Below are 25475 nucleotides of genomic sequence, written 5' to 3'. Positions count from 1 at the left end.
TGCCATAATGACAAATCAACCCCATGCTGTTCAGCGCTGGGCTGGATTCCCTAGGGAGTGGGGTCTGCTAAAATAAACTAGCAGGTCCCCGCTCTAGGAATAACCAGCCCAGTACTGAAAGCACTAGGGCTCTTCTTACACCCCTGGGCGATTGGTATAGGGTAAATGGCGATGAAATTTAAAATAAATAAATAATAATAAAAAAAAAAAGCCTTTTTTTTGTTTGTGGAACTACTAGGGTTAACACTGCTTGGACAGGGGGACCTCACACAAGAGTTGGTTACACATGGGCGTGTTTTAATTCCCATGAAATCGCTAGAGATAACCAGCGATTTTGAAGATCACAGTGAAAACACACAGCTTAATACATCTGGCGGCTTGGGGACTCAAATTGCGGGTCATCACCCGCGATTTTAAAGCGCTGAAAAAAATTGCAGCTTGATACATTTACCCCCTGGACTGATTTGAAACTGGACAGGACATGAACATCCTCTGGACCTAGTACTACTGGTAGCTTGTACTGGATACTCTCTGGCAATTAAAGACTCCCCTCTCCCATGCCATCTGTGAGTATGAAAACTCTCTAGTAACCAGACAGCTTTCCATGATCGACTTGATGAAAGAGCTGCCAATTTAAGTTTTGCCTTCATTTCCTCTAGTCTCTCTCTATGTTGCTGTTGCCTGCTAAGTCTTCTCTTTGCAGCAGTTGTCCCTACTGTATTATTTTCCTTAGCAGGCTCAGTGGCTCCATCTGGTAAGGCAGCAGTCCCAGTGATGGCTGCACTTGCTCTTTGGCACAAAGCTCTCTGCATTTAGCGGGATCTGGCCAACCTTTCTGTGTGTTGGCACCTTGGGCATGCTGGGAGGTGTAGTCTTCAACACTCAGGGTAGCATTGGTAGGCCCACCACCCATCTGTCAGTGGCTTCTAAACTCCTGGGACCCAGCCCCCCTGCACAGGTGAGTGCTGTGTCCAGGGGTTACCACATGCTATGGTCTTGCTGCTAATGTCAAGAATATCAACAATGCTGATCCTTCAGTAGTCTACCCTTATGTCATAGCTTATCTGACTGAACATTGTACATGCCCCCCTTTATTTCTTTATCCCTTCACTTATCTCCAAAACGGATACTTTTGAGGGAAAAAATTATGCTAGAAAACTTAATTGCAATGTTCAGTTATACAATTGAGAAATTCCAGCTATAAAACTGTGCCCCACTCTGCAGTAATTGCCTTAGACATATATAAATTTATTGATTTGGGCAGAAATTTGAAACACAGACTGAATGATCACATGAGCTCTAATGTAAGCGGTTTGATGTCACAAATTGTTTCATGAGCAAAATGAGCATGCTCCTGCCAGTATATAGGCAGTTCTTGTGCTCATTAATATCCATGATTATTTATAGCTCCACAGAAGATGGTTAACTTCATGCGGACAAGTAAAAGGTGAAAAACTATACAACATGTTTAGTTATGTGTTAACTGCTCATTAAACAGATACCTGGCCAGACATGTGTAGGTGGACTCTTCCACTGTAAATTGTACCATATTGAATAGGTATGACTAAGCAACACATTTCAACATACTGAAGGAGCAACAAAGTACTTTACAATCAAAAAGCTCTCTTATAAAAAGCATGAAATTACAAATATGCAGACATTTAACTACATACTTATAAATGAAGCAGTGCAATTTGCCATTTTCTTATAAATGATGGCACTGGAACACTAAGTGATTTAATCGATTTAGTCACTAAAGATTACACTATTGGCTTGTCCTGTGGCACTAAAACAGTTAACTGTTATTGCACAATATTTTCGATTAATCCCTCCAGTGGCAGCGCAGTGTGTAACAGAAAAGGCACTGCACAGCAGTGACCAGGACCAGCAACTTGTTTAACCCCTTTGGTGATGGGGTAAACTACATTGCTAATTGGTGCCAGGATTCCAGCACATGAACATGGTGAGATACAGGATGAGCAACACTATATACACGGCAACTCGATGAAGTGTGACTAATGACTGCTGTCCCCTGGTACACGTTCCAGCTCACTGCCCAGGAGCAGGTGACGCACAATATAGACATCTACAGCTGTGTGTCCTTGCAGTCTAGGCAGAGGAACGATTCAAAACCCTGTGGATAGAGACATTTATATACAAACACTACAGCAAAGCATGCATTACGCTGCATTATAGCAACTCAGAATTTAGAGGAGTATGAAAACAGGAAGAATGTTTGCAGTTATAAGAACCATATCACAATAGGAGGCACATAGTTTGCAATGAACAGTGACGTAAAAATATTTCTTTAAAATACAGAACCGTCATGTAGGCAATGTTATACATAGTACTAAGTGTTTCTTAGCACAGAAATTGGGCCTCAGGTAGTCTCCTGCTCTATTCACTTAATCCAAAGGAGCCAAATAGTAATTACAGCTCATTCATTTACAAACATTTTAACAAGAGTAAAAATTATAGACATTGATGCAAAATTGTCTTATTTAAAGTTATGTTTGGACAAATTCTGAGCAATTTAAAAAAAATTAAAAAAGCAAAAACCAACGCATGAATCACTGAACACAGTGGGGTTACAGACTGAAAGGGTCATCAGGTAAGAAATCAAAACACAAGTACATGGAAAGGATCCACAGCACAAACATATATACAGGAAAACAAATTACTCGCAATTGAAGAGGGTTCTTCTGACGACCTTAGTGTATGTACAGCAATATATTAAAAGTCATTTTATAGAATGGTCAGTTAAGATTTTACTCACATAATAGGGCTCAAAAGGAATTAATGAAAACATGAATGAAATAACTGCAGTTTCACTCACAGTTATCAGGTAAGTAAAGCAGTGGATGATAAGTAGTTCTTAGGTACCCAATCTCCCAAAGGAGCAAGCACACGACAGATTGTGGCTAAGAGCTCCACAAACTGCAGCCACCGTGTCTGATAGTCTAGCACAACATGGCAAATGTTACATGTGCGGTGACAGCAAAGTGCCCGGAAGTACGAATATAAATATTAAGCCTGCTTGGCCTACCCTCTTGGCCATACCCTTATTGCATTGTTTGTATCATATATGGTGTGCCAAGTGTTTCCATGCTATGTCTGCACAATTCTTAAATGGCACCAGGTGTGTTCTTTATGTGCTGTTAGGCAGGTTAGCATGCCCCCTTAAAGCAGGCCTGTCCAACCTGCGGCCCTCCAGATGCTGTGAAACTACAATTCCCAGCATGCCCTTCCAACTATCAACAGGTTGTCTACTGGCAACGCATGCTGTGGCTTGTAGTTTCACAACATCTGGAGGGCCGCAGGTTGGACAGGCCTGCCTTAAAGGAACTACTGTTACTCATGGTCTGCCAAAAGCAGTATGACATTGGACTGGGTCCCTACTGAGCTGGTAGAGGAGTGGAAGATTGTGGTTAAGCAGCCAGGGCATCGCCATTGTAAAACATTGACTAAAGCTCCTTTTAGGCAGGAGGGTTGTGCATTACTTTGTGTGGTGACAAAGTGGTACTTATCCCCAAAAACTGCTGTAATCCTGTGTGTGTGCTTTGACAACAAAGGTTCTTTACTTTACCTAGGTGATATTGTACCCACTTAGGGGATACTGGGGTAGCCAGTTTGGCACAAGACTACTTTCGGGCAAACCAGTCATCTGGAAAGCAAAAGAGCACTATAACCCCCCAGTAACTTCACAACATCTAAAGACAAACAGCCTGCAAATAAAGACTTAAAGGACATCATGCACACCGCTTGACCTTTGGATTTCCATGGTGAAGCTGGAAGGTGAAATCTGGAGCAAGGCTTTATTCAGAGTAACCTTAGGCCAATCATACCTTGTCAACTAGGTTCTTTTGGACTTACTTACAGGCTAAGTTTCAGCAGTAACCTTTGCAATATTGCGCTGGAAAATCCCAGCTGATATATGTGGAGATCCTAAGTGGGACCCACTATGTGTTCGCACCCCGATATCTGGTGTCCAGTAAATGATTGTATGCTGCCTTTACTTACCTGGTACTGGTGAGTGACTGCTAGTTATTCTGTGGATACAGGTTTTATTATTTGTAATTAATTCACTTCAAGACTGACCATGCTTTACTTAAGTGGCTGATATCTGAGGAATGCAATACACATTGCTGGTCATAACAGCCACAGATATAACACTTAAAAAGGCCAAATTCTAATGATTGCAATTTAACATTGTCATCCAAAACGGAACTCCCCCTCTTCCCTTAAGACCCTCTTTTTCATACAAGTTTACTGGCAACTTAACTACTGGACAGTTTCAGTTTTTCTAAAGTTTGTTGCTGGAGGTGACCACTAGCATAAGATCTTTCCCGTGACACCATCTACCTCACCCCGATACATCATTTCCCAAACTGCCAATGTCAATCACATTCACAGACAGCCACCACCCATCTGTGTCCTTCATGTGTCATCAAGAAATTCAGACTGTGAACAGAGTCATGCTGGCAGCTCTGTTTTCCTACCATCAATGAGGAGAGAGTACCTCTTGCTACCTGTAATATTAAAAAGTTTAGGAGTTCATTGGGATGAGGTCTCTATAAAATACATGTTAGATTAGGTTGAATATAGTATTTAGTAAATATTTAGTAAGGGGAGGACAAACTAATGCATCATCTGCAAGTAATGTTTGCTATATAAGTGACAAAGGATAACTTGTTCCAGTCCTACACATTTAATTTACATTTTCAGTGGCTGGAATTGAGGCCCACTTACCGCCAATCCTGGCATTATATGCAATGCCCACAATGCAGTACGAGTTATTAGCAGATGCTGCTACTTCACCAGCACAGCGAGTACCATGCCTAGAGGGAGAAGAATGGAATTGTTGCATTGTAACAGTTAATCACATATAAACGACTGTTTTCTATGCCAGTTAGAAACTTGTACTGACTTTCCATGTCTGGCAGCAAGCACCTTATCTTCAATATTTTTCTTAAACTGTATGCTCTGAAGGAAAGACCTTTCCAGCATTTAATCAATGTATTTTAAACATGTACAACCTCCAGCTACACTACACTGAGTGCTGACTCAGCTCAAACGTGAACATTGCCTGTCACTGATCTACAACATGTGCTTTCTGTGCTCCACTAATATATGACTTCTAGAACCGTAAACAGATGGTGTCTATGAGTGTGAAAGGCTGATAAAGTATTTGCGATAGACACTAGGCAAAGAAAAGCAACCTGTAGCTTGAGCTGATGAGGAACTACAAGTTTCAGCATGCCAAAGGAACTACAGCTGGACAGTCAATGTTACCCATCAGTTTTGGTAAGTAGGCAAATTACTTCTGAGCCCTGACACTAATGGCAAGAAAAAAAAAATATTTCTTTTCTCACACTGACAACCAAGTCAGGCAATACATGGCTTGAGATGGTCTCTCTAGATTACAAGAAAAATTGTGAAACCAACACACTTATTTTCATTGCTGGCGTCATATCTTGGACTCGGATCCTGGTCATCACCATTCACATCATGGCTTGCAAATGGATCCTAAGAGAAAATAATGAGGTGTGAGTCTTCCACAGCACTGAAGCACCAGAACTGCTCAATAGTTTCACTACATTGTGTGTTTCAATGAAGGAAACATCAATGTGTCAGATTAGAAAAAAAAACCCAAAAACAATTCAGTTTTTAAACAAAAGAACTACTGTCAACTTAAACCTGACTACATAGAAATACTCGTTTGAGAACACTTGACACCTTCTGTAAGTCACTGCTTACATCTACTTTTTGCACTTTCCTTTGCTGAATCCCAAAGCAGAGAAACTGGATGGAGTTTCAGAATGAGGGGGGCCTATCCATATTTGAGTTCACATTTGAAAATTATATCCATAGAGAAGCAACTGGTTGTACCCACCATACACTGACCACCACTTAACATCCTGTACATTTGTTAAATCTTATGGCTTCCAGCAGTCTATGGTCCTACCCACTGTTAAAATCAAAACTACACTTGCATTTTTTTATTTTTTTAAATTAAAAAAAACCCCTCTATCCCAAGTAGTATAATTATGGCACTCCCATATCTAGGATACCCTCCACCACTTCCTGCTGTACTCCTTCCTCCCAGTTATTAGCCAGTACTCAAGGAAATTATACACTGGAGTAATTTGAAAGAATACAGCAAACAGTGCAAGTTTATGGAGAATTCTGTTTGGATTGCACAGTAGCCAGTCCAATCAATGTACTTTATACACGTGCAGAGTTCACTGTATTTAAAGTTACAGGGTATTAAAGAAATTCTATATCAAACGCTGGATAGCAGAAGCCGGCCTTAGGTGTCTGGACAGTCTACTCAACCATCATATACTCACATAGTTGTGAATGAGATCTGGGTGATTTTTCTCCACACCGTCATCCAAAATACTGACCACCACGTTCTTGCCGGTGTAGCCTCTCTGCCACGCAGCCATGATATTCATTTCGGACCTGCACCGGCTGCTCTTATCCCCACAATGCTGAAAAACAGTGAAACAAACCAGTGTGACTCATGAAAAATATGTTTTAGGATGACCATTTGTGCCTAGCAAAGTCACTCCTCATCCTTGAGGGATGCAGAACTGTGTTATGATCAGGTCCACTTGCAGCATTATGTTGGTGGCTATAGCCCTAGTCCCATATACTTGAATGGGTCCAGACCCTCATTAAGACCCAAGGAGCAACATAGTGATTTGGGCCCCCTCCATTTGTCCAAAAAAACAAACAAAGAGGGTTAAAAGTAATCTGAGCTCCCCAGTGCCCAATAGGCCATAGGTGTGAGTCTAGGCTGTTTTATGGACAACTAGACTCCGCATGGGTCATGCACCAATTTTTCTACAGTGCTACAGGGAGTCGCTGGAGCTTGTCTTCAAATGTTGGCATGTGTGCATTGTCCTCGCCTTATGTTCCACTTACATATATGGTTTTTGTTCAGTCTTATTAGCTATTTATATAGCGCCACTAATTCCGCATCACTGTACAGAGAACTCAGTCACATGAGTCCCTCCCCAATCGGAGCTTATAGTCTAAATTCCATCATACACACACACACAGGCAGACTAGTGTCAATATAGATAGCATCCAATTAATCTACTAATGTTTTTGGAGTGTGGGATGAAACAGGAGCATCTGGAGGAAACCCACGCAAACACTGATATTTTGTGCATTCTATGGCTCTTCTGGCCAACCTATACATGCATAAACATACAAATATATGGAAAGAAGAGGACAACAGCATCTCTGCTCCAAACCAGGGACATAGTGTATATATTGCACATGCACCCAGAGAATAAGCAATTTGCAGAGTGTTATAGAACACTAACAGGTCCCACTATAAACTCAACCTCAGTCTCATAATTAAGGAAACATTTTATACATTATCTCTTGTTTGAAGTTCTCCTCAGTTATGGGACAGTTAATTTATTTGCACTTTGAGACATCTGCATTCAGCTGGTTTCCTGGAGTATAGACTCTGCCACCACTAACTCTGCATAGAACACTTACCAGATACCACATGTTGGACCAGATGGGGTCATTAAAATACATAAGGTTGGGATCTGCTCGGATGTGACGCTTAACCCTCTTCTTTACTTGCTGCTGTTGTAGCCACTCTACCTGTAGAGAAAAGTCAGACGTAACAGCAAGTATTTTATACAGCCTGGGATGTCATACATGCAAAGAACATTGTAACCAATTAAATATTTGTATGACAATGTATAAAAGAGCAGAAGCCTACCTAGAGGTCTCAAACATTTAAAGTCAGAATATACATCTCTTCTGTAAGGTTCACTGATAATTATGGTTGTAGTAAAAACAAACACTGACTTCAGAAACAAGAGGTCACTTATCTGATAGACAAATAAACAACAGCAAAAACTTTACGGCTCAAACATACAATAACAATTTTAACACAAACTTGTTTGCATACATGACCATAGTCAGAGCAATATCGATGGAAAGTAAACCACTTGTTCAACTTGGTCAGGCTTCAAAGTTGGCTTCCTGACATCACAGGATTTTAGGACTAGACTGGAAATTAAAGGATTGTAAAATTCAGTCTGTAATTCACTAAATACAGCTTCTCTGAGCAGTTACTAACCCCATTAGTCTATGAAAACAGACTCAAAATAGAAAGCTATAAATCTACTTTTTGTAGTGTTGCTATTACGTCCACCCACACACTGTCTACACAAACTCTTGCAAGAAGTTGCCTGCTAGTTCCAGAAAAGCATTTTATAGCTGAGGGTGGCATCAAGTGTCACTACGAACTAAAAAAAATTAAACCCTAAACTAGCCTCTGAGGCTGAAAATATCATACATTAAAGTAATTTGGCTAAATTTTGCAGCACGGTGCCATGGTGTTCAGCAATAACCAAAAATAAAAATGCACATAAAATTACAAATAGAGTTTCTGGCAAATCGTATAAAGTGGGTTATGAATCTACACAATTCATTTCAGTTAATTCACAACACGGTAATTGACAGCAAAGCATTGTTACGGATCACAAAACAAACTCCTTAGTTCGAGGCACCCTTAGGATCTCCATAATTTTTTCAAGGCACCCCCTAAGCCAAAATTACCAAGTTTTCCCCCACCTTGCTTACCACTGGCCCTGCCACGACGCACAGTTTGGGAACCACTGTCCTAACCAAATGTTATTTGCACTGACATACTGGTCAGACTGAGGAATGCAGGAACTGGAGATATGTGGAAATGTCAAACCTTGCTCCTTCCACAGCAAGGAACTGTCAGGTACAAGGAAATTTGCTGACTGTTGGCCATTTATATAAACACATTTACCTACTAGTTGAGCGTAGGACCAGGGAAGGGGGAGAAGAAGTAACCACATATGAACCCCTAAACACAGCCACGTGGGGGCTCTACTGTTACTTGAAAGGAATTTGAATATCGTGATGTGAGTGAGTTCTCTGTACAGCACTGCGGAATTAGTGGCGCTATATAAATAAATGATGATGATGATGGGTAAACATTGGTGTGATAACTGCAGAGATTCCCAAACAATGTGTAAGGGCAGATTTATGGATTACGATGGCGAGTTGGTCGAGTCAAGGTTATATTAGTGTGTGTGTGTGTGTGTCTCCAAAAAAATGTGACTTATGTGTCAAAAGTTTGATCATAACTAGTCAAAGGAATACATATCATGATTGGTTTGATATCCAATACAGGTATTGGTGGGATGTATTACATTACATTCATTGATTAAAAATAATCGCTAGTAAAAATAACTGCATTCAGTTTCTATAGATCACTTTCTCTGCTATTAACAGCTCGTGTGACAGGGAGAATTTTTATTACAATTACATAGGATAAAGAAAAAAAGAACATTTTTATTGCTCCCTGGCCCTAAAGAAAAACCTAAACTAGTACACGCATTATTTCTCTATGAACCTAAAACTGATATTTACAAAATTGTATTTCAAACTGCACTGCAGCTTACATTAGCTGGAGGAATAAGATTCTATTGACCTCATTTTCGGAACATTAACTGTGAATTATTGTAAGCAGCACATAAAAATAGGGTGACATCGTCTGACAATTGGATTTTTGCTTGCTTTCGAATTTACAGAGCATGCAGCTCTATTGTCTAGAGACTCTTCCTGCTTTACATATCAGGAGGCTGCAGATATGTGGGTGAAACCCCTGAGGAAATACTCCAGTACAAACCAAATACAGATCATCAAAATGGGTGGTGTGGGAAGCTATTTTCAAGCAGATCTCTACAGTTTAAAATATTGTCATCCAGACAAAAGCGGTGCGATATTCTGCCTTTACTGTATGAAAAGGTCTCTGCTTCAGCCTTTACCTATAAATGTGCAATCTTTATATTGGTGTCAGTGCCTGATTTAGAGTTGGAGCCTGTAAAAATATGCTTTACCACACTTCACACGCACAGTAAACTGCGGTCACATTTAGAGTTTAGTGGGAGAGAGGTGGATCGTGGTAAAGGGAGTACAGAACGGGGGTGCTTACATTTTTTTGCAGGCCCCATTTCCCTAGGATTTCAGCACTGTGCGAACTAGACTATCATTATGAAAGGGACCCCAGACGGCAAGTTTCCCCAGTTATAGTGTGAGCTGGTCAGCCTGATACGGATTATTATCCCCCTGTTTTAGCTGTAACCAGCCCAATCAATACCACTAATGCTGGTTACATTGTGGTACAGTTATCTGGTAGTCTCTGCTGTGTACTCTCTCTCTTTGCTGGTAGAAAGCTTTGCCAACCCAAATGAAGAGAATGGTGAGATGCCTCAACTGAAGCCAGACCCTTATAAAGGAGCAACTTCTAATCAGATGACAGGAAAAGAAGTTTGGATAGAAATTGGATGAGGTTTTCTTGGGAATGGGGTGAATTCACACGTAACAATATACTAAAACTTACATCAATAACTATTATAAATATAATTACTTTTTTTTTAATACATTCTACATATTCTAAATATATTACATTTTATCCAGATATTTCCATTACAGGATATTAGAACTACTAATTTTAGTCCAAATCTGTTTGTAGTTTAAAACTCTATAGATGGCGAATGTGACTTAGTTCATGAATCACTAAGGGTTCCAGGGTCTGTTTCTATTTAGTCACTGCACCCTACAGGGTTTGTTGGAAGTTCCAGGCTTGTCAGTTTCTGTATATGTCAGTTACAGTAACTGTAAGGGCATTCTTATTCACCTGGCCAGGATTTATTATAAGCTTCACAATGAGTTGGGTATACTTCAGTTTGACTGTATCGTACCGTACCTGGCCACATTCTGGATGTTCTGGTCCTCTGGTGAAGAGTGGTACGTCCCAAATGTCTATGTTGAGAACCTCTGGAGTCCTGGTACTTTCATAGCAGTCTTTCCCTTCTAGGTGACTGTTGCAGAGGTCCATCTCCTACACTACTCTATCCTACTCACTATGCTAATAATCTCCTAGTACCTCTATAATCTGTTGATTTTCTTCTCCAATGGTTCCCCCCCTTTCCTTGATCTCCACTTTTTAGCTCAGACATCCCTTAACATCGCTTTTCTGTAGAACTCTACCCTCTTACCCTAGGACTCCCCGATTCTACACTTCCTAACCTGTTAACCCCCCTCCTCCACTCACAATATCTCTGCATTATAAAATTGTTGTGGTTAGAGAAAAATCACTATGGAAAGTGTCCTTTTTTAGGAATTCACAATACAGCAAATGAGAAAAAATGGCATCTGTAGCTATTAGTATTGGACATTCTGGTTGTGACTGACCCAGGTATTTCAGATCACCATTTTTTGGAGTCAGGGATGAACATTTCACTGAGGCTATTGGCAGTTTCATCCCCTGAAAGTTATGAAAGGTCAAGCTTGAGGACTCCATATCTTTTCAATCTAGCTGGTGGACACAAAAATGTAAACACCTTGGTAGATGAGGGCCACCAACTATATGAAAAGCAATGGCTTCAACATAAGTGTAGCTCATGCATTAACTAAACATCCCAGATTAGTCAAGATCATGAATAAAAATGCTTGTCTGCCCTGGTCACTTGGAGGGCTACAAAAGGTATCTGACTTTTTTTTTTTTTTTTAAAGAGGAATGATTGTTGTGAAACGTTTGGCAGGAGCTTTAGTGACCAAGACAGCTCAACCTGCTAATGTTTAACGAGCAGAGTCTAAGAAGATGTGAGCATGGAAGTCGAGGGAAAATTTCAAAACTGTAACAATGGGTGGAGGTGCATTCCCAAGGTCAAAGTTCAGTACTATTCTTAGCTTAAGGATCATGATATCCATTGATTTGAAGTACAAGGCAAAAGACAAGCAAATGCAAATAAGTTGTCTGCAGATCTCAACCCATGGTACAACCAGTTTAATAGAAAATAAAAAATGTCCACTGAACCCTACAGAACAGAACCTCAGTCAGCTTGCAGTGCATAAACCGCTCGCTCTTCACACCTGTCCGTGCATGTTTGAGAGTTTAGTGGTACAAAGAGCACCGGAAATGGATTACTGAGCAGCAGAGAAAGGTGGTAAGGCCAGATGGATAATCCTTCACCATGTTCGGCAAACGAACAATCAGAAGTACACTACTGTCCAAAATGCTTCTTTACAAAAATGAAGTGCTCTGGTGGTTTCATTATGCTGTGGGGCTCATTTTTCTGGCAGGGTTTATGCACAGTCATTCCGTTAAAAGGGTCAATGCTAATCTTTACTTAATAGTGTAATCATGACCCCATGTTGCAGCATTTCTCTCCTGATCGTAGGGGTGTCATTCAGGATGACTACGCACTCACACAGAACAAAAGGTGTCACCCAATGATGAGCAGGACAGTGACATTATCTATACGTCATGGTCTTCTCTGTCACCAGGTCTGAACCCCACTGAGCATTTCTGAGATGCTGGAATGATGCCTCCAACCAGACATCCGCTGTGTGACTTGGAAGAATCATAATGCATCTCTATCGCACAGTTCCAGACAATGGAAGACTCTGTGCCAAGGTGCATACAGGCAGTACTAGCCGCACAAGGAGACACTCTTACGTCACTACATTGGTTTAATTTTCTGGTCCACTACCTTTATGCAACACCTACCAATGTTCATTGCTGCATAGTTCATGTTCTGAAATGGTTGCAAGAAACTATGGAAATGTTGGTAGTGACATTTTTTAAACCTTTGTTCGTTAAAACTGGTATCGATTTCTCAAAGGAACTTTCAGTAAATTAAGTGTATCCCCAAGTATTTTTAAGTATAAAAACATGAAATTAAAGATTTTACATGTTACATAAAACCACAGCTTGGTTCACACTAAAACAGCAATAATCAAACGGCAACTGGATAATGTTAACTAAAGATAGTTTACATTGACTGCAATGGCCACCAGTGTTCCTACAACAACTATTTTACTCACCCCACCACCAGGTATTGCTAGGATAGCAGTTTCCAAAAGTTCACAGTACTTAAAATTAAGTTTCTGAAGTGTCATTAAAAAAAAAAATTATCCTAGTACAGAGGTGGTTAAACAAGATCTTGTACATACGAAAAAAAAAAAACTGCGGTTGGAAATGTGTTAGGATCGGGAAACTGACAATGCTGGCAGGTCTTATCCCTATGTCAAACTCTATGTTTTGCCATCTGCCCTTTCCTCCCCTGACACTTACAGATTATTGCATTCCATGTCTCTGCTCATCCCCATCAATTATTAATAGCCATTTAATGCCTCACAAGCAACAAGACCCTAAGAGCTTGTCGGAGACTTGAGCACAGTCTTGCTCATCTCCTGATTAAGTCTCTGGGGGTATGGGAGGGTGAGCATCAGAAAGCCGGCAGCTGTTGGGCCTGCTGTGACACGCACGGGTGAGAGGGAAATGACAGATGGCCCAAAGGTCTTTCATTATTGAACACCTGACAGCACATGCATTGCTGCACAGTACCGTGCCACGGGGTGAGGGAGGTCACTGCATCGCACAAGCAGATGAGTAAGCAGTAGTCTTGTATACAGCTAAAAAATGTCATTTGCTTGCAGGAATACTGAATAACCATACAGACAGAAGAAAAAGAAACAGGTATATATTTATAAAATCTATTGATGGAATGAATAGGAATCAGAATGGACTGTTCATCCACTTGATGCTTGTGGCTGAACAGAAACCACTTATTTAGGTGACATTCCATACATCAGGGCTCTGTACCAGACATACAGAGAATGAGGCATTTGTGGCAAATCTTGAAGCACAAAGGTGTACAGTGTAACAAGAGGTACTATACCGGGCATTGAAAACCCCAAAGGCAGAGTGGTGTTGCGGATTAACTACTATAGCCACCGAGTCACATTAACATGACAAAACACTGCTCACACTGGTCCTGACTGGTGGTGAGATAATGGATACCTGTAAAGTACACACCCTGCAGGAAGGTCATCTCCACACATTACATAGGGGATAACCACTGCACATCACACAATTCAACACTGATATAGGTGTATTTTTTGTGATAAATAAGATTTAATGACTTTTTACTAATAGATTTTGTTTACTTGAATCCTCTTAACCTAAAGGGTCAGGAAAACCAAAGCAAGTGAAACTTATATTTCATGTGTTTATGCAATTACTATGTGCACAGTATAGTGAAGTCACAAGAATATTACAGTATAGGTTATGTAATATGATAAAAAAAAAAATCTGCAATTTGTCAGGATACTGGACTTAAATGTTAGCTCTGTGTTGGCTATTTAGTGCCTGAAGACAGCCTCACACACTAGCCAAACACCACCTGGTAGCCTTAGTGGGTACATAATCACATAAGCATGTACCCTGATGAAAGCAAAGTAACTTTTATTCTAAAATCACACTTAAAAACTATAGCACTTACAGATATACCAAACACACACAACCCTATTCTCAGAGGAGCTGTAATCACCAGTCCCAGTACACTGATCCTTCATTTCTCTGTCGGCAAAGTACTGATAAAGTCCAATGTTGTCCGGCTTTTAGCAGGCACACAGACCGTCAGAGGAGTCGACAAGGAAAGCAAGAATTTTATTGCAGGTTGATATTAATTAATGGTCATTAGTAGTCACTGGTACTTCCAAGTGAGGTGTGGGAAAGAAGGTGGAGAGGCTTGAGTGACGTGGAAAAATCGGAAGAAAGTTTGGCACTACATGTCACCTGAGGGCACGTAAGGCATGAGAGGTATATGGGGTATTTTGGGGTGAGTGTCTGATATACGAGTAAGGTCACTGATTTTTTTATTTTATTTTTGATTTAATTTTTTTAATTAAAAAAAATAATATATCTACTTTGAGGGGTGCAAAAGAAAGTCAGTAAAAGGATTACAGGTAATGTAAGCCCCTTGAAGCAGTATCATTATTTAAATCAGGCATGTTTAGCATAAACTATAAGCAGAACACAGAATGCTCATTTTGAATTTCTAAATATTCAGTTATACCAAGCCAAACAGCAGCAGTTAAATAAACATTTCTTAGTATTAATAAATATACCACTTTCAAGGCATATAGATCCCACATACTGTCAGAAGAACCATCTAAAACCCCCTGCTGAAATTCTTCATTACTTTCACAGAAAGAGGCTTTAACACCCACAGACTTGTATCAAACAAGAATAGCAGCAAGAGAAGAGTGCAATACAGCATGGGATCCAGCAGGGACTTGGGGTGGATTTAGTGGACTGTGCATAGCAGGTGAGTCAAATCTCTGGTTTTGTTTTACATTTTTTATACTCCACCCTATACTAAATACTTAGCTTTGGGTGGAGATACCGTTCAATTTACTGAAATAATGCCAAAGTTATTAGTAATCAGCTATTTTATATTTCATTCTCCTGGTAAGACATTGCCAGATGTGAGGCTGACCTCAGATATTGGTATACAGATCAGAATTTAAACACAGCACTGTGTGACTCAAACATACTTGTTATTTATAGTACATTTCACACAAGAAATAAATAAAAAATAAAAAAGAACTATCACAGGCTTGTTGTCAAGTATTTGGAAACCCCACTCTATAAATTCTGATTTTGTTCCTTAAATTTTTGAACCAACAAAATTATTATCAAGGCATTCATTAATTACATTAATCTTTTGGCAGGGGTTCAACATTTATAACTGAATCTAAAGCATTTTCAATGTAATAGGACAAAAAAAAAAAAATGTACTCGTAAGCAACACTTCTGAAGGTTGGTATGTAGGTTCCCCTGTGGGAGCAAACTAAATACTTGATTCTGCTATTCTGTCCTCTACTCTCAAAATTCTCCTCTCCCCTCTATCCAGCCTGGCTTGCCCTAACTAGGCAGCCTCCCTCTACAACCACACCCTCACCACTACTCTCACGGTTTTCACTGCTTCTTCTGTCCACCTTCACTGTTTCAAACCCCAACTGTAGCTCTCCAAATTTATACGCTGCCTCCAAAAACTGAAAGCCACTGGAGAAAATGTTGCTCCCTGGCTGATTTCCTTCACTTCAAGCTTATCCTCATCTTACAGCTCCTCCCTCGCTAAATAATCCTTTAAATCTCATCTCTTCACAGTCCTCCAATAGCCCCCACCTCTTCTCCACCTTCAACACACTCCTGTGCCCCTCCCTTCTCCCCCACCCTTACTCCCAACGGTCATTGACTTTTGCCTCATTTTTCTTTTGTAAAATCGAGGCTATCAGGCTTGAAATCTTCTCCTCCATCACCCCCTCCTTTCCCCTCAGCCACCAACTCCTGTACTCCTTCCGCCCTACCTTAGGTGATGAAGTCCACTCTCTCATTTCATCCTCTCCCCCGTCAACCTGCCCCCTGGATCCTATTCCCTCATCTCCTTTTCCCCCCATTCCCTCACCGCCTGCTCCCACCTTGCTCTTCTCTTTAATTTGTCCCTCTCCACTGGCATCTTCCACTCTTCTTTTAAACATGCTCTCATCTAACCCATTCTAAAAAAAACTAATCATGACCCCACTTCACTCTCTAACTACCGCCCCCCATTTCTCCTCTCCGCTTTGTCTCCATAATACTTGAGGCTTGTCTGCAATTATCTCACCACTTACCTTTCTGAACACTCCATTCTTGATCCACTCCAATCTGGCTTACGCCCCCTCCACTCCACTGAAACTGCCCTGGCTGAAGTCATCAACAATCTCCTCTTGGTTAAAGCTAGGGGCCATTTCTGCCTTTTTATCATCCTGGACCTCTCAGCAGCCTTCAAAACAATGGACCAACCCCTCCTGCTTCACACCCTCCAGTCCATTGGTCTCTCTGGAACAGTCCTTTCTTGGTACACCTCTTACCTTGCCAACTGCTCCTTCTGTTTCCACCTCTGGCTCCCTCCACCCTTCCAGTTGGGGTCCCCACAGTGCTCTGTTCTTGGCCCTTTACTCTTTTCACCTCCCTGGGTGAACTTATCAGCTCCTTCAGCCTCCAGTAGCACCTTTATTCCGACTATAAAGAAACAGGCATGGTGTATGGAACCAGTGTTACAACCCCTTATTTTAATATCCAGACAGCACTTTTTAGCCATATTATCAGGAAGTATCCATGATGGAACTATAACATCTCCTTGGAAAAGTACTTCAGGGGTTAAATTCCACCTCCATAGGGAACACTCAGGAGTTGAGTCAATTAAGCTACCATTGTTATTTGTTTGCTCCCTATTGCCCTCTATTGAGCTCTATAGACAGCCAGGAGTCGGACCAAGCAGGGGTCACATGAGGGAGGACACCTAGGGAGGTAGAGGAGGGGGTTGGATAGTGTGAGAAGCCCACCAATCGAGCCCTTTTGCAACTCCCCAGGGCAGGTAGTTCCCAAGGTAGGATTATGAGGTGATAAGAGGCTACCCTGGGAGCTGAACACGTGTGTGACTGACTGTGGCCAAGAGGTGATGCTCTGCAAGAGATGTGCTGTGGAACATATCTCACTGGATTTATTTGAACGGATTTCCTCACTTGCTGGACCTGCTATCATTAAGGGGCCGTGCTGTATTTAATCCTGTTCCACAGAATAAATCATCCTTCTATATTTCCGATAATACCGTGTGAGTGATTTGGGAACCACATATCTTCCACTGACTACACTCAACTCTACCTTATCTTCATCATCTCTCTCCATCCGTCCTCTCTAGGGTGTCTGCTTGTGCCTCTGCCATCTGCTTCTGGACATCCTCTAGATTTTTGAATTAACATTGCTAAAACTCACTTATTGTCTTCCCTCCGTCTAGAACCTCCTCCCCCTCCAGCCTCTCTATCACTGTTGACAATTCCACTATCTCATCTGTTCACCAACTTTGCTGCCTGGGTGTCATCCTCAACTCTTCTCTCTCCTTTGCCACCCATATTCAGTCTCTTGCCAAAACCTGCCTCTTCGTTATTCAATAGTGCTCGCATTCGGCCCTTCCTCCCCCACCAAATCTCTCATCCACTGATCCTTACGATTGGACTACTCTAACCTTCTCCTTATTGGCCTCCCCCACTCATCTCGCTCCTCTTCCATCTATACTCCATGCCGCTGCTAGACTGCTCTTCCTTTCTCACCACTCTACATTTGTCTCCCCCCCTCTACCAAGCGCTTCACTGGCTCCCCTTCCCCTACAGAATCCTTTCCAAACTACTCACTCTCACATACAAGGTCCTCGCCAGCTCCCCAACCTCATCTATTCACACGCCATCCCGTCCACTGCGATCGTCCGATAGTCGCCTCTCCTCCTCTCCGATTACCTCTTCTCACTCACGTATTCAAGACTTCTCTCGCGCTGCTCCCCATCCATTGGAACGATCTCCATCATTCTATCAAAACATCGCCTAATCTGAACAGCTTCAAACAGGCATTAAAAACCCACTGTGGCGATTATGTAATATATTCAATCACTGATTGTTATTTTATGTTGAATCTATGTATAACACTGTGAATATTTTATGTAACCGTTCAAAGTGTATTTGGTTAACTGACCTGAGTCTGGCCTAGGCAAGTGTCAATGGTCTTATGAAAGCAGCCAGGCCCAAACAGATATCTGAGTAGTTTGTGTATGCAGAGGAGTTAGGCTTAGCCAGGCAGAGTTGAGAGATTCTGAGGTACCCAAACATATACCATAGTGCTAGATAATTTACTTTGGGAAAACTGTCATTTTGGGAATCAATCTGACTTTGAATTGAAAGTGTAAATTCCTAAGGTGGGGGTGAAGAGCCTGTAAGAAGGGTTTAAAATCTTCTGCCTTAGACAATAAGGTGTGCACTTCATAAGTGGTCCAATAAGACTGAAATGTTTCACCCTTTTGTGTTCCCTCACACACAGCAAGACTACCTCGTAAGTAGTACTCTGATTTTATTTCCTATTTTATTTTTTGAAACTTATGTGCAACCTAATGTATGTCTATTACCTTTTTGTAAAAAAGCCTTTGAAATATTTTTTCCAGATTAAACATTTTATCTAGTTTACGCTCTGTGATACTTTGTGAACTTACGAAGCCCAGGGAGGCTCATGCTACATGTGTATATGATTTAAGTTTGAAACATTAATAAGTGGTTCTGGTGAATGTAAGGACACCATAATAAATCCTTTGTGGTGGCAGAAAAGGTGTTTTCATTGTTAATGAAGGTAACACCAGTCACAGCCAGCTGTTCAGACTGCTGTATCTGGGACAGGCTGGGTGTTCGCGACACCCACCTATTCTTAAAAGCCTATCCGTCATCCGCTTAACTACCCACCTTGTAGATTACCTCTCCCTCTCTTCCCCCGTCCTGCTCCGTGTGACCCTGCCCCCATTTCACCCCTTGTGTCTTCGGTTTGTTCGCCCTTCCCTTTAGATTGTAAGCTCCTTTGAGCGGACCTTCTCTCCTCCTGTTTCCACTACTTTTAACTTTGCTCTCCAACTACTCTGCCTACCTCCTTCTTGGGCCTTCTGCCCACTGACTCCACTCTTGCTTTTCTCTGCACCTTTTCAGTGGCTCTTACCTGTTAGCTGCACCCACACTCTTGGGCACAGGTTCACTGCTTGTGTTGAATATCCCTCACCCCTTTCAGCCTCTTATTAGCTGTGCTTTGAGCTACCAGAGTTATAGTGCTACTTGTTTATTGTACCATACTACCTCGTACTGTCCTACTGATTGTTCCTGTACGGTGCTGCAGACACTGAATAATAAATAAAAAGAACTAATAAAAATACCAATACGACCCATACTAACTCAGGAGCTTGCAATACCAGCCCTTCCCCCCCAAATTGTGAATACAGGGGACAACAAAACACAACAGGAATAACCATGGATTACACCAGACGACAATAGGAGTTGGAGGAAAATTAACACAAGTTTTCCTTTTGATTGCTATCATTATTTAATATGATATCAAAGTAGCATTATTTAACAAGTATCAAAATTTTGATGTAAGAATATTTACAATCAATTTAATTTCCTTGAAATACTCATGTCAGAAATGCACAGCTGTTCAACGTTTTCGGTGTTGACACAGCTGCCAACACATGGTTCATGTTATTACGGCATGTTAATGTTTTGTAATTAATAAAGCCAGGGTCATGATTATATAATGTTTTGAAAACACCAATGTGAATTACAGCTAAATTGTTTTGTTTGCAATAAGCGTATAATTCACTTATAATCCTAATGGCTTAGCATCAACTTATTTTAAGTTTCTGCTGTTACTGAAAACTTGTTTTGATACATTCAGCCTGTCATCATGACACCCTGGTTGGGAATCACTGATGTTGATAAATATGTCAGAGGCTCAATCCCAGGGCAAATGCCAGAAGGGCCGATGGCTAGATGGACCATCAAAAGCAGGGATGGATTGTCCATTACTTTATATCTTATTGTCTGTCATACTGGGTTCCGGCATGGCACTATGCGCCCAAGCTAATGGAGCAGGCCCTAACCTATTAGTGACAATACAAGGGGTAGCGCTCCAATTCAGAGACTCACCAAGTCTGGAACGAGCGGCTATTGAAAGGATTTATCCCAATCCCAAATTGCACAAGATATTCCAGAACAAAACCAAAAAAACACAACAAACAAAAGACAAACAAGAAAATAAATGAACATATAATGGCAATTGAGTCTGTGTTAAGCTGCATGTCCATCCAAATATGTAGAGTGGTTTAAACGATGACCATTCCATATGTCCACAATGGATTAACAAGTAGGCACAGCGGAAACTGAAGTGGCAGATAGACCATACATCAGGAAAGAAGCACTTACAGTTAAAACTGTGGCATTGTCCCTATTACTAGCATGGAAAATATGCTTCGTTTAGTCTTGAAATTCCACTATTCTCTGGTTTGTGCTGTAAAAAGGACCTCATATGATAACGGGACCCTCCTCCATTCAATAAAGAAGGCTGAGTTGCAGAAGTGTTCCCCTGAGTATGATTCCTATCTGGCCAGGAGGATTGTCCCATAAGAAAAAAAGGGGGAGTAGTTAGGATTGAATAACTTCATTGAGCAACAAAACAAATTAGTATTCACATATAAATGCCGGGTATTGTAACGTCACTAGAAGACAGGCACAACCACAAATGTCGGGAAGTGGGATTTCAGTAATATTACTCAACGCGTTTCGTTCCCACATGGAACTTTATCAAGAGTAAATATATATTTGCAAATCTTTATATTCATAGCTACAATGTCCCTATTGGTTAACTGTGACTAGCTATGATAGGTAGGAATACTAGGGTGGAGTCATCTGACCCTCACACACTAATCCTTCAATATTACATTAACCCCTTAACATTTGAAAATAAAATTTAACAAACACCAAATAGCCCAACTTCATCACTAACTATGCTGTAAAGATCACAAAGGGTTACTACGTGTATACAAATAAAATTATAGTCACGATAATCCTAAAATTAAAAATGAAATGAAAATAAAAATAAAAATAAAAATATACAAAAAATACATAATGCATAAAAATATTCATATAAAACTAAATATAATAAAAATATATAAATCCTAAAGTGTATCCACATATATCCTAATTACTTGAGTAATGAATTTTAAACACATATTCCACACACATTGAAACAAATGTTAAACCCAATGCATAAACATCATAATTACCAATAAAACTCAAAATATCATTATAAAAATCAGCAATCCTAATACGTCAGAAGAATGCACATAATAGAAATACCCTAATATAAATCAATAAATATGAGCTTCCTACATCCAACTTTCAATCATTCTGGAACGACACGCGCTACTGCGCATGCGCGAACCATCCAACGTCTAGTCTGCAGTGACTCTGCACACACCTGCAAGGATACAGGTACGGCCGTACAGGACCTTCCTTTCCGGACAGGCAGATCTTGGGGGCAACTGCTTGGAGAACACGTGGGACGCCAACCTCTGGATCGGTGCTCTCTGGGCAAGCATCCAGGAGCAGGTTAGTCCCACTAGCCCCTACACGGACCGATTTATCTTTATTTCAGGTACACATTGGAGGATTGTTCACTTTACCAACGGACACACTAAACTGTGCTTTCTTCATGTGCGTATGCACTAATCACAGTTGCAATTTATCCACTGTGCACATTATGCACTCCTATATGTACGAACTTACTGAATTTAACCTGCCATACCTATTCCTACGTCAGACTGTGAACTGTTATCAGGAGATATCTATGTGCTTTGCTGCGAAATAACTATTGTGGACAATATACACTCCTATGTCTTTGGACTTACAGCATTTTAGCATGATAGGCTGAAGTAGGGATGAGTGTGCTTACTGTTACCAGACCAAACAGGCGATACCAATGTATTTACTCTATGTATAACTTTACTTATCCAGTGCACTGGTGGTATCTGTTCATTTCAACGCATTGTGTTTAGAATAAATAGAAGTTTTTAACTTTTACATTATCAACATTATTTTTTCAGTTCACACTTTGGTACCTACGTCTGGGAATTACTTTATTTACCAGTTTGTCTTTTGGGGATTGGGACGAGCCCCTTCACTACTCCCATTGGTAGCAATTTTACACTTAGGTGAGGAAGCGCAGATCCCATTTTTCTTTACTTTATTAACATCTACAGGTTTAATAAAGGTTTTCGTTTTAATGATGTTATTCTCTATGTAGATCTCCAAATATTCAACTTTGTCTTGACTGCAAGCATAAGTAAATCTCAAATTGTTCTGATTGCGATTGATGTAATGTAAAAAAAAAAATCAAGAAATTGAGGAGTACCCCTCCAAATGATGAAGTCATCAATATAAGACCTCCAGAGGACCAGACTTGCCACAAACTTGTGGGAGGACCAGATGTAGTCTTGATCCCACTTGCTCATTAATAAATTTGCATAGCTTGGGGCAAATCTGGTACCCATTACTATGCCCTGAGTTTGTAGGTAATACATACCATCGTACCATAAATTGTGAATTCCATACTATCCAATATAAAGTTCACCTGAGCTTGACGCAATAAACCTGCCAACTCTAAATAATGTCTGGATCTGGTTAGGCCCTGCTGATGGTCAATCACAGTGTATAAAGTGGCAACATCGCAAGTCACCATCCAGTAATTATCCTGAAACTCTAAACTACCCAATGTTTTAATTACTTGGGTGGTATCCTGAATATATGATTTCTGCGCCTTCACATGATCTTGAAAAAAGAAATTATTTTTTTTAATCAAACCTATAAGTGGCCAGCTCCGACATTGACTGCCTTCCTGATGGCTGGCTCCTCCCCAGGAACCAGCTACCTTACTACATGTGCCGCGCTCCAACACCCACCCCCTTCCTGTTCCTCGCCTCCATCTAACCTCTGTCACGGGTTCCCAGCAGGAGCGCTCATCTCTCAAGACTGCCTGCCTGTCTGAGCAGACAGCTGTGGCACCCTCCCTTATCTGGCACATCCAGTAGGAGAATAGATCACTGGTTATGAGATGCCACAATCAAGTATGTTAATATATTTTCTCATGTGCAATGTATTTATTACTTTTTTCCCCTGCTTGACCATGGGGCACTACAGCATGGCATAATGTGATTTGGAGGCACTACCATGTGGCATAATGTGATTTAGGGGCACTACTACACTACTACTTACCTCCTATCGTGTTTTTGGAATTTATATTGTAAGTTGGCTTGCCTTGGTAAAACAATGAAAAGAGCCTTTGTGCAATACTTTACAGGACCACTGATTTGTATCACCTAAATTGTTTAGATATGTATGTTTAAAGTTTTAACATGTCAAAGTTAAGTTCCTCTCTCTACAACAAATATGTATTTGTTGTTTACATAAGAATTGTAAGAAATAAGGTTGATATTTTTTCATATTTTTCTGTATCATAATATCTACATACCTTTCACTAAAAATGCTGCTTTTAGTGCACTTTCTGAAAGTCATGACCTTTGTCCTAACTGTGGGGAGATATATATATAGCGGACGTTGTGCACTTCTGCAGGGGGGGGGGGGAACCTAGTGGTTTTCCACGGACAAGTCTGTCAATGTCGACTATGAAGGGACCTCCCAAGAAGTTGCTGTACCGGAGCCCAAAGTGTCTCTTGGTGGCTCTGCTGGTGAGTGAGAGGGGCAGACGTTTGCAGGTAAATAATCGAAATGTTTCCTATATAATCAAACTGATGGACAACATCCAATTAGCTCTCTCCCACCTCCTCCATACCCATTTTTATTTAAAAGCAATAGAAAAGACCTTTAATGTGGCAGTGTAGGTTCAGGTGATCATTCAACAGTTAAGTTTTTTTCTGATTTATTTGTAAGCGTTTTATTTTGTGTCAAATGATTCATGAAAATTCTGCCATTACAATTTGAGAAAAGGGTGCTTGTTAATTATAAGTGTGTAAGTACTCTTATTTTGTGGGAGATTTGAAAAAATTGGTTCCCTACAGTGGCACCCGTATAATAGGTGGTATTGTTGTAGTGTGGGGGTGGCGCTCTTGTGTTAATGTTGTAGTGTTTGGGGGCTAATATTGCTAATAAGTGGGAGAGGGTATTGCTGTAATGTGAAGGTAATTCCAGTTGATGTGGGGGTAATGCAGTGTGTATTTTATACATTTTTCTGGTGCTGCAGATGCTTTGCAGAACGGGGGAAATGATCAGGTGAGCAGAAGACCATACATAGGTTTGTGCTATAGCTTCATGTTGCACTGCACCAGCAACAGTATCGTGCATGGAGCCCACAAAAGGTGGGCCTGTGTGCTGATTTTTAGTCCAAGTCCGGCCCTGCTCAGTCCCTTTCCCATGCTCATCTTGTATCAATGCAATCTTACTTCTATTGTCCATTTATTACATTCCTGTGTTTGTTCCATAGTTTTAAAATAAGTTATTAGATTTTTGGGGATTTGATTGCACCTTTAAGAAAAAGTATAGTTCCCTTCTCTTACACCATGGCAGACTTTACAATGTGATAACTCCTTAATTAGCAGAGCACAGACAGGACAAGAAAACACCCCCAGAGGGTATATCAAAAGGCCCCATTTGACTCCTGGTGTCTGAGAAACTTCCCAAGCTCTCTTACAAAAACAGAGAACAAGGGTGGGAAGCTTGGGCTGCCATGGAGTATTGCAAGGAATCGATAAGTATAATTCTCTTATTTCTTCTCCTACTCCATTACATTGGGATACCCAAGCAGTATAATAAAGTAGGGTGGGTTTAACAGCAACACAATTTTATTGCATTTTTGTTGAACAACTTTCTTGTTCAATAAAACTTCTCCTTTCAAATTGCACATCAGCAACAAATGCGACATCCAAAAGAAAATGACTGGTGAAAATGTGAAGAGCTGACCATCCAGTTGCTTTGCAGATATCATCTGTTGAGGAGTAAGGTTTGCATGTCTAGGAGGTTGCCACGTCCCTTGTAGAATGTGCATTTAAAATTTCAGGCACTACATGACCATTCCCCTGACTAATCCATCTTGCCAGAATAGGAACCAAAAGGAAGGACCTTTCTTCATTCGTTCTGGAAAGGTAAACCAAGACTACTATAACAAGGTGTAGAGTAACTTCTTTCTTATTATCTGG

The 25475-nt window shown here is 40.7% G+C and overlaps 1 protein-coding gene across 3 annotated transcripts in view; it reads right to left on the bottom strand.

The window, feature by feature from the left end:
• The window catches only part of PCSK6 (proprotein convertase subtilisin/kexin type 6), a 149360-nt gene that overhangs the window by 73890 nt on the left and 49995 nt on the right, over window positions 1–25475 (bottom strand). For all 3 annotated transcript variants that reach the window (XR_012691231.1, XM_075207657.1, XM_075207658.1), the window contains exons 3-6: window positions 7519–7629; window positions 6351–6494; window positions 5450–5526; window positions 4750–4838 (exon numbers count right to left, since the gene is read on the bottom strand). Coding sequence is in view for 2 of the 3 variants with exons in the window: in XM_075207657.1 (XP_075063758.1) it covers window positions 4750–4838; window positions 5450–5526; window positions 6351–6494; window positions 7519–7629 (421 nt within the window). In the remaining variant the exon portion in view is untranslated. The remainder of the gene's footprint in view (window positions 1–4749; window positions 4839–5449; window positions 5527–6350; window positions 6495–7518; window positions 7630–25475) is intronic.

The sequence above is a fragment of the Mixophyes fleayi genome, chromosome 4 (assembly GCF_038048845.1).
Source record: "Mixophyes fleayi isolate aMixFle1 chromosome 4, aMixFle1.hap1, whole genome shotgun sequence".
NCBI lineage: Eukaryota > Metazoa > Chordata > Amphibia > Anura > Limnodynastidae > Mixophyes > Mixophyes fleayi.
The sequence above is the reverse complement of the archived record's forward strand: the minus strand, read 5'-3'. Positions and strand labels throughout refer to the sequence as shown.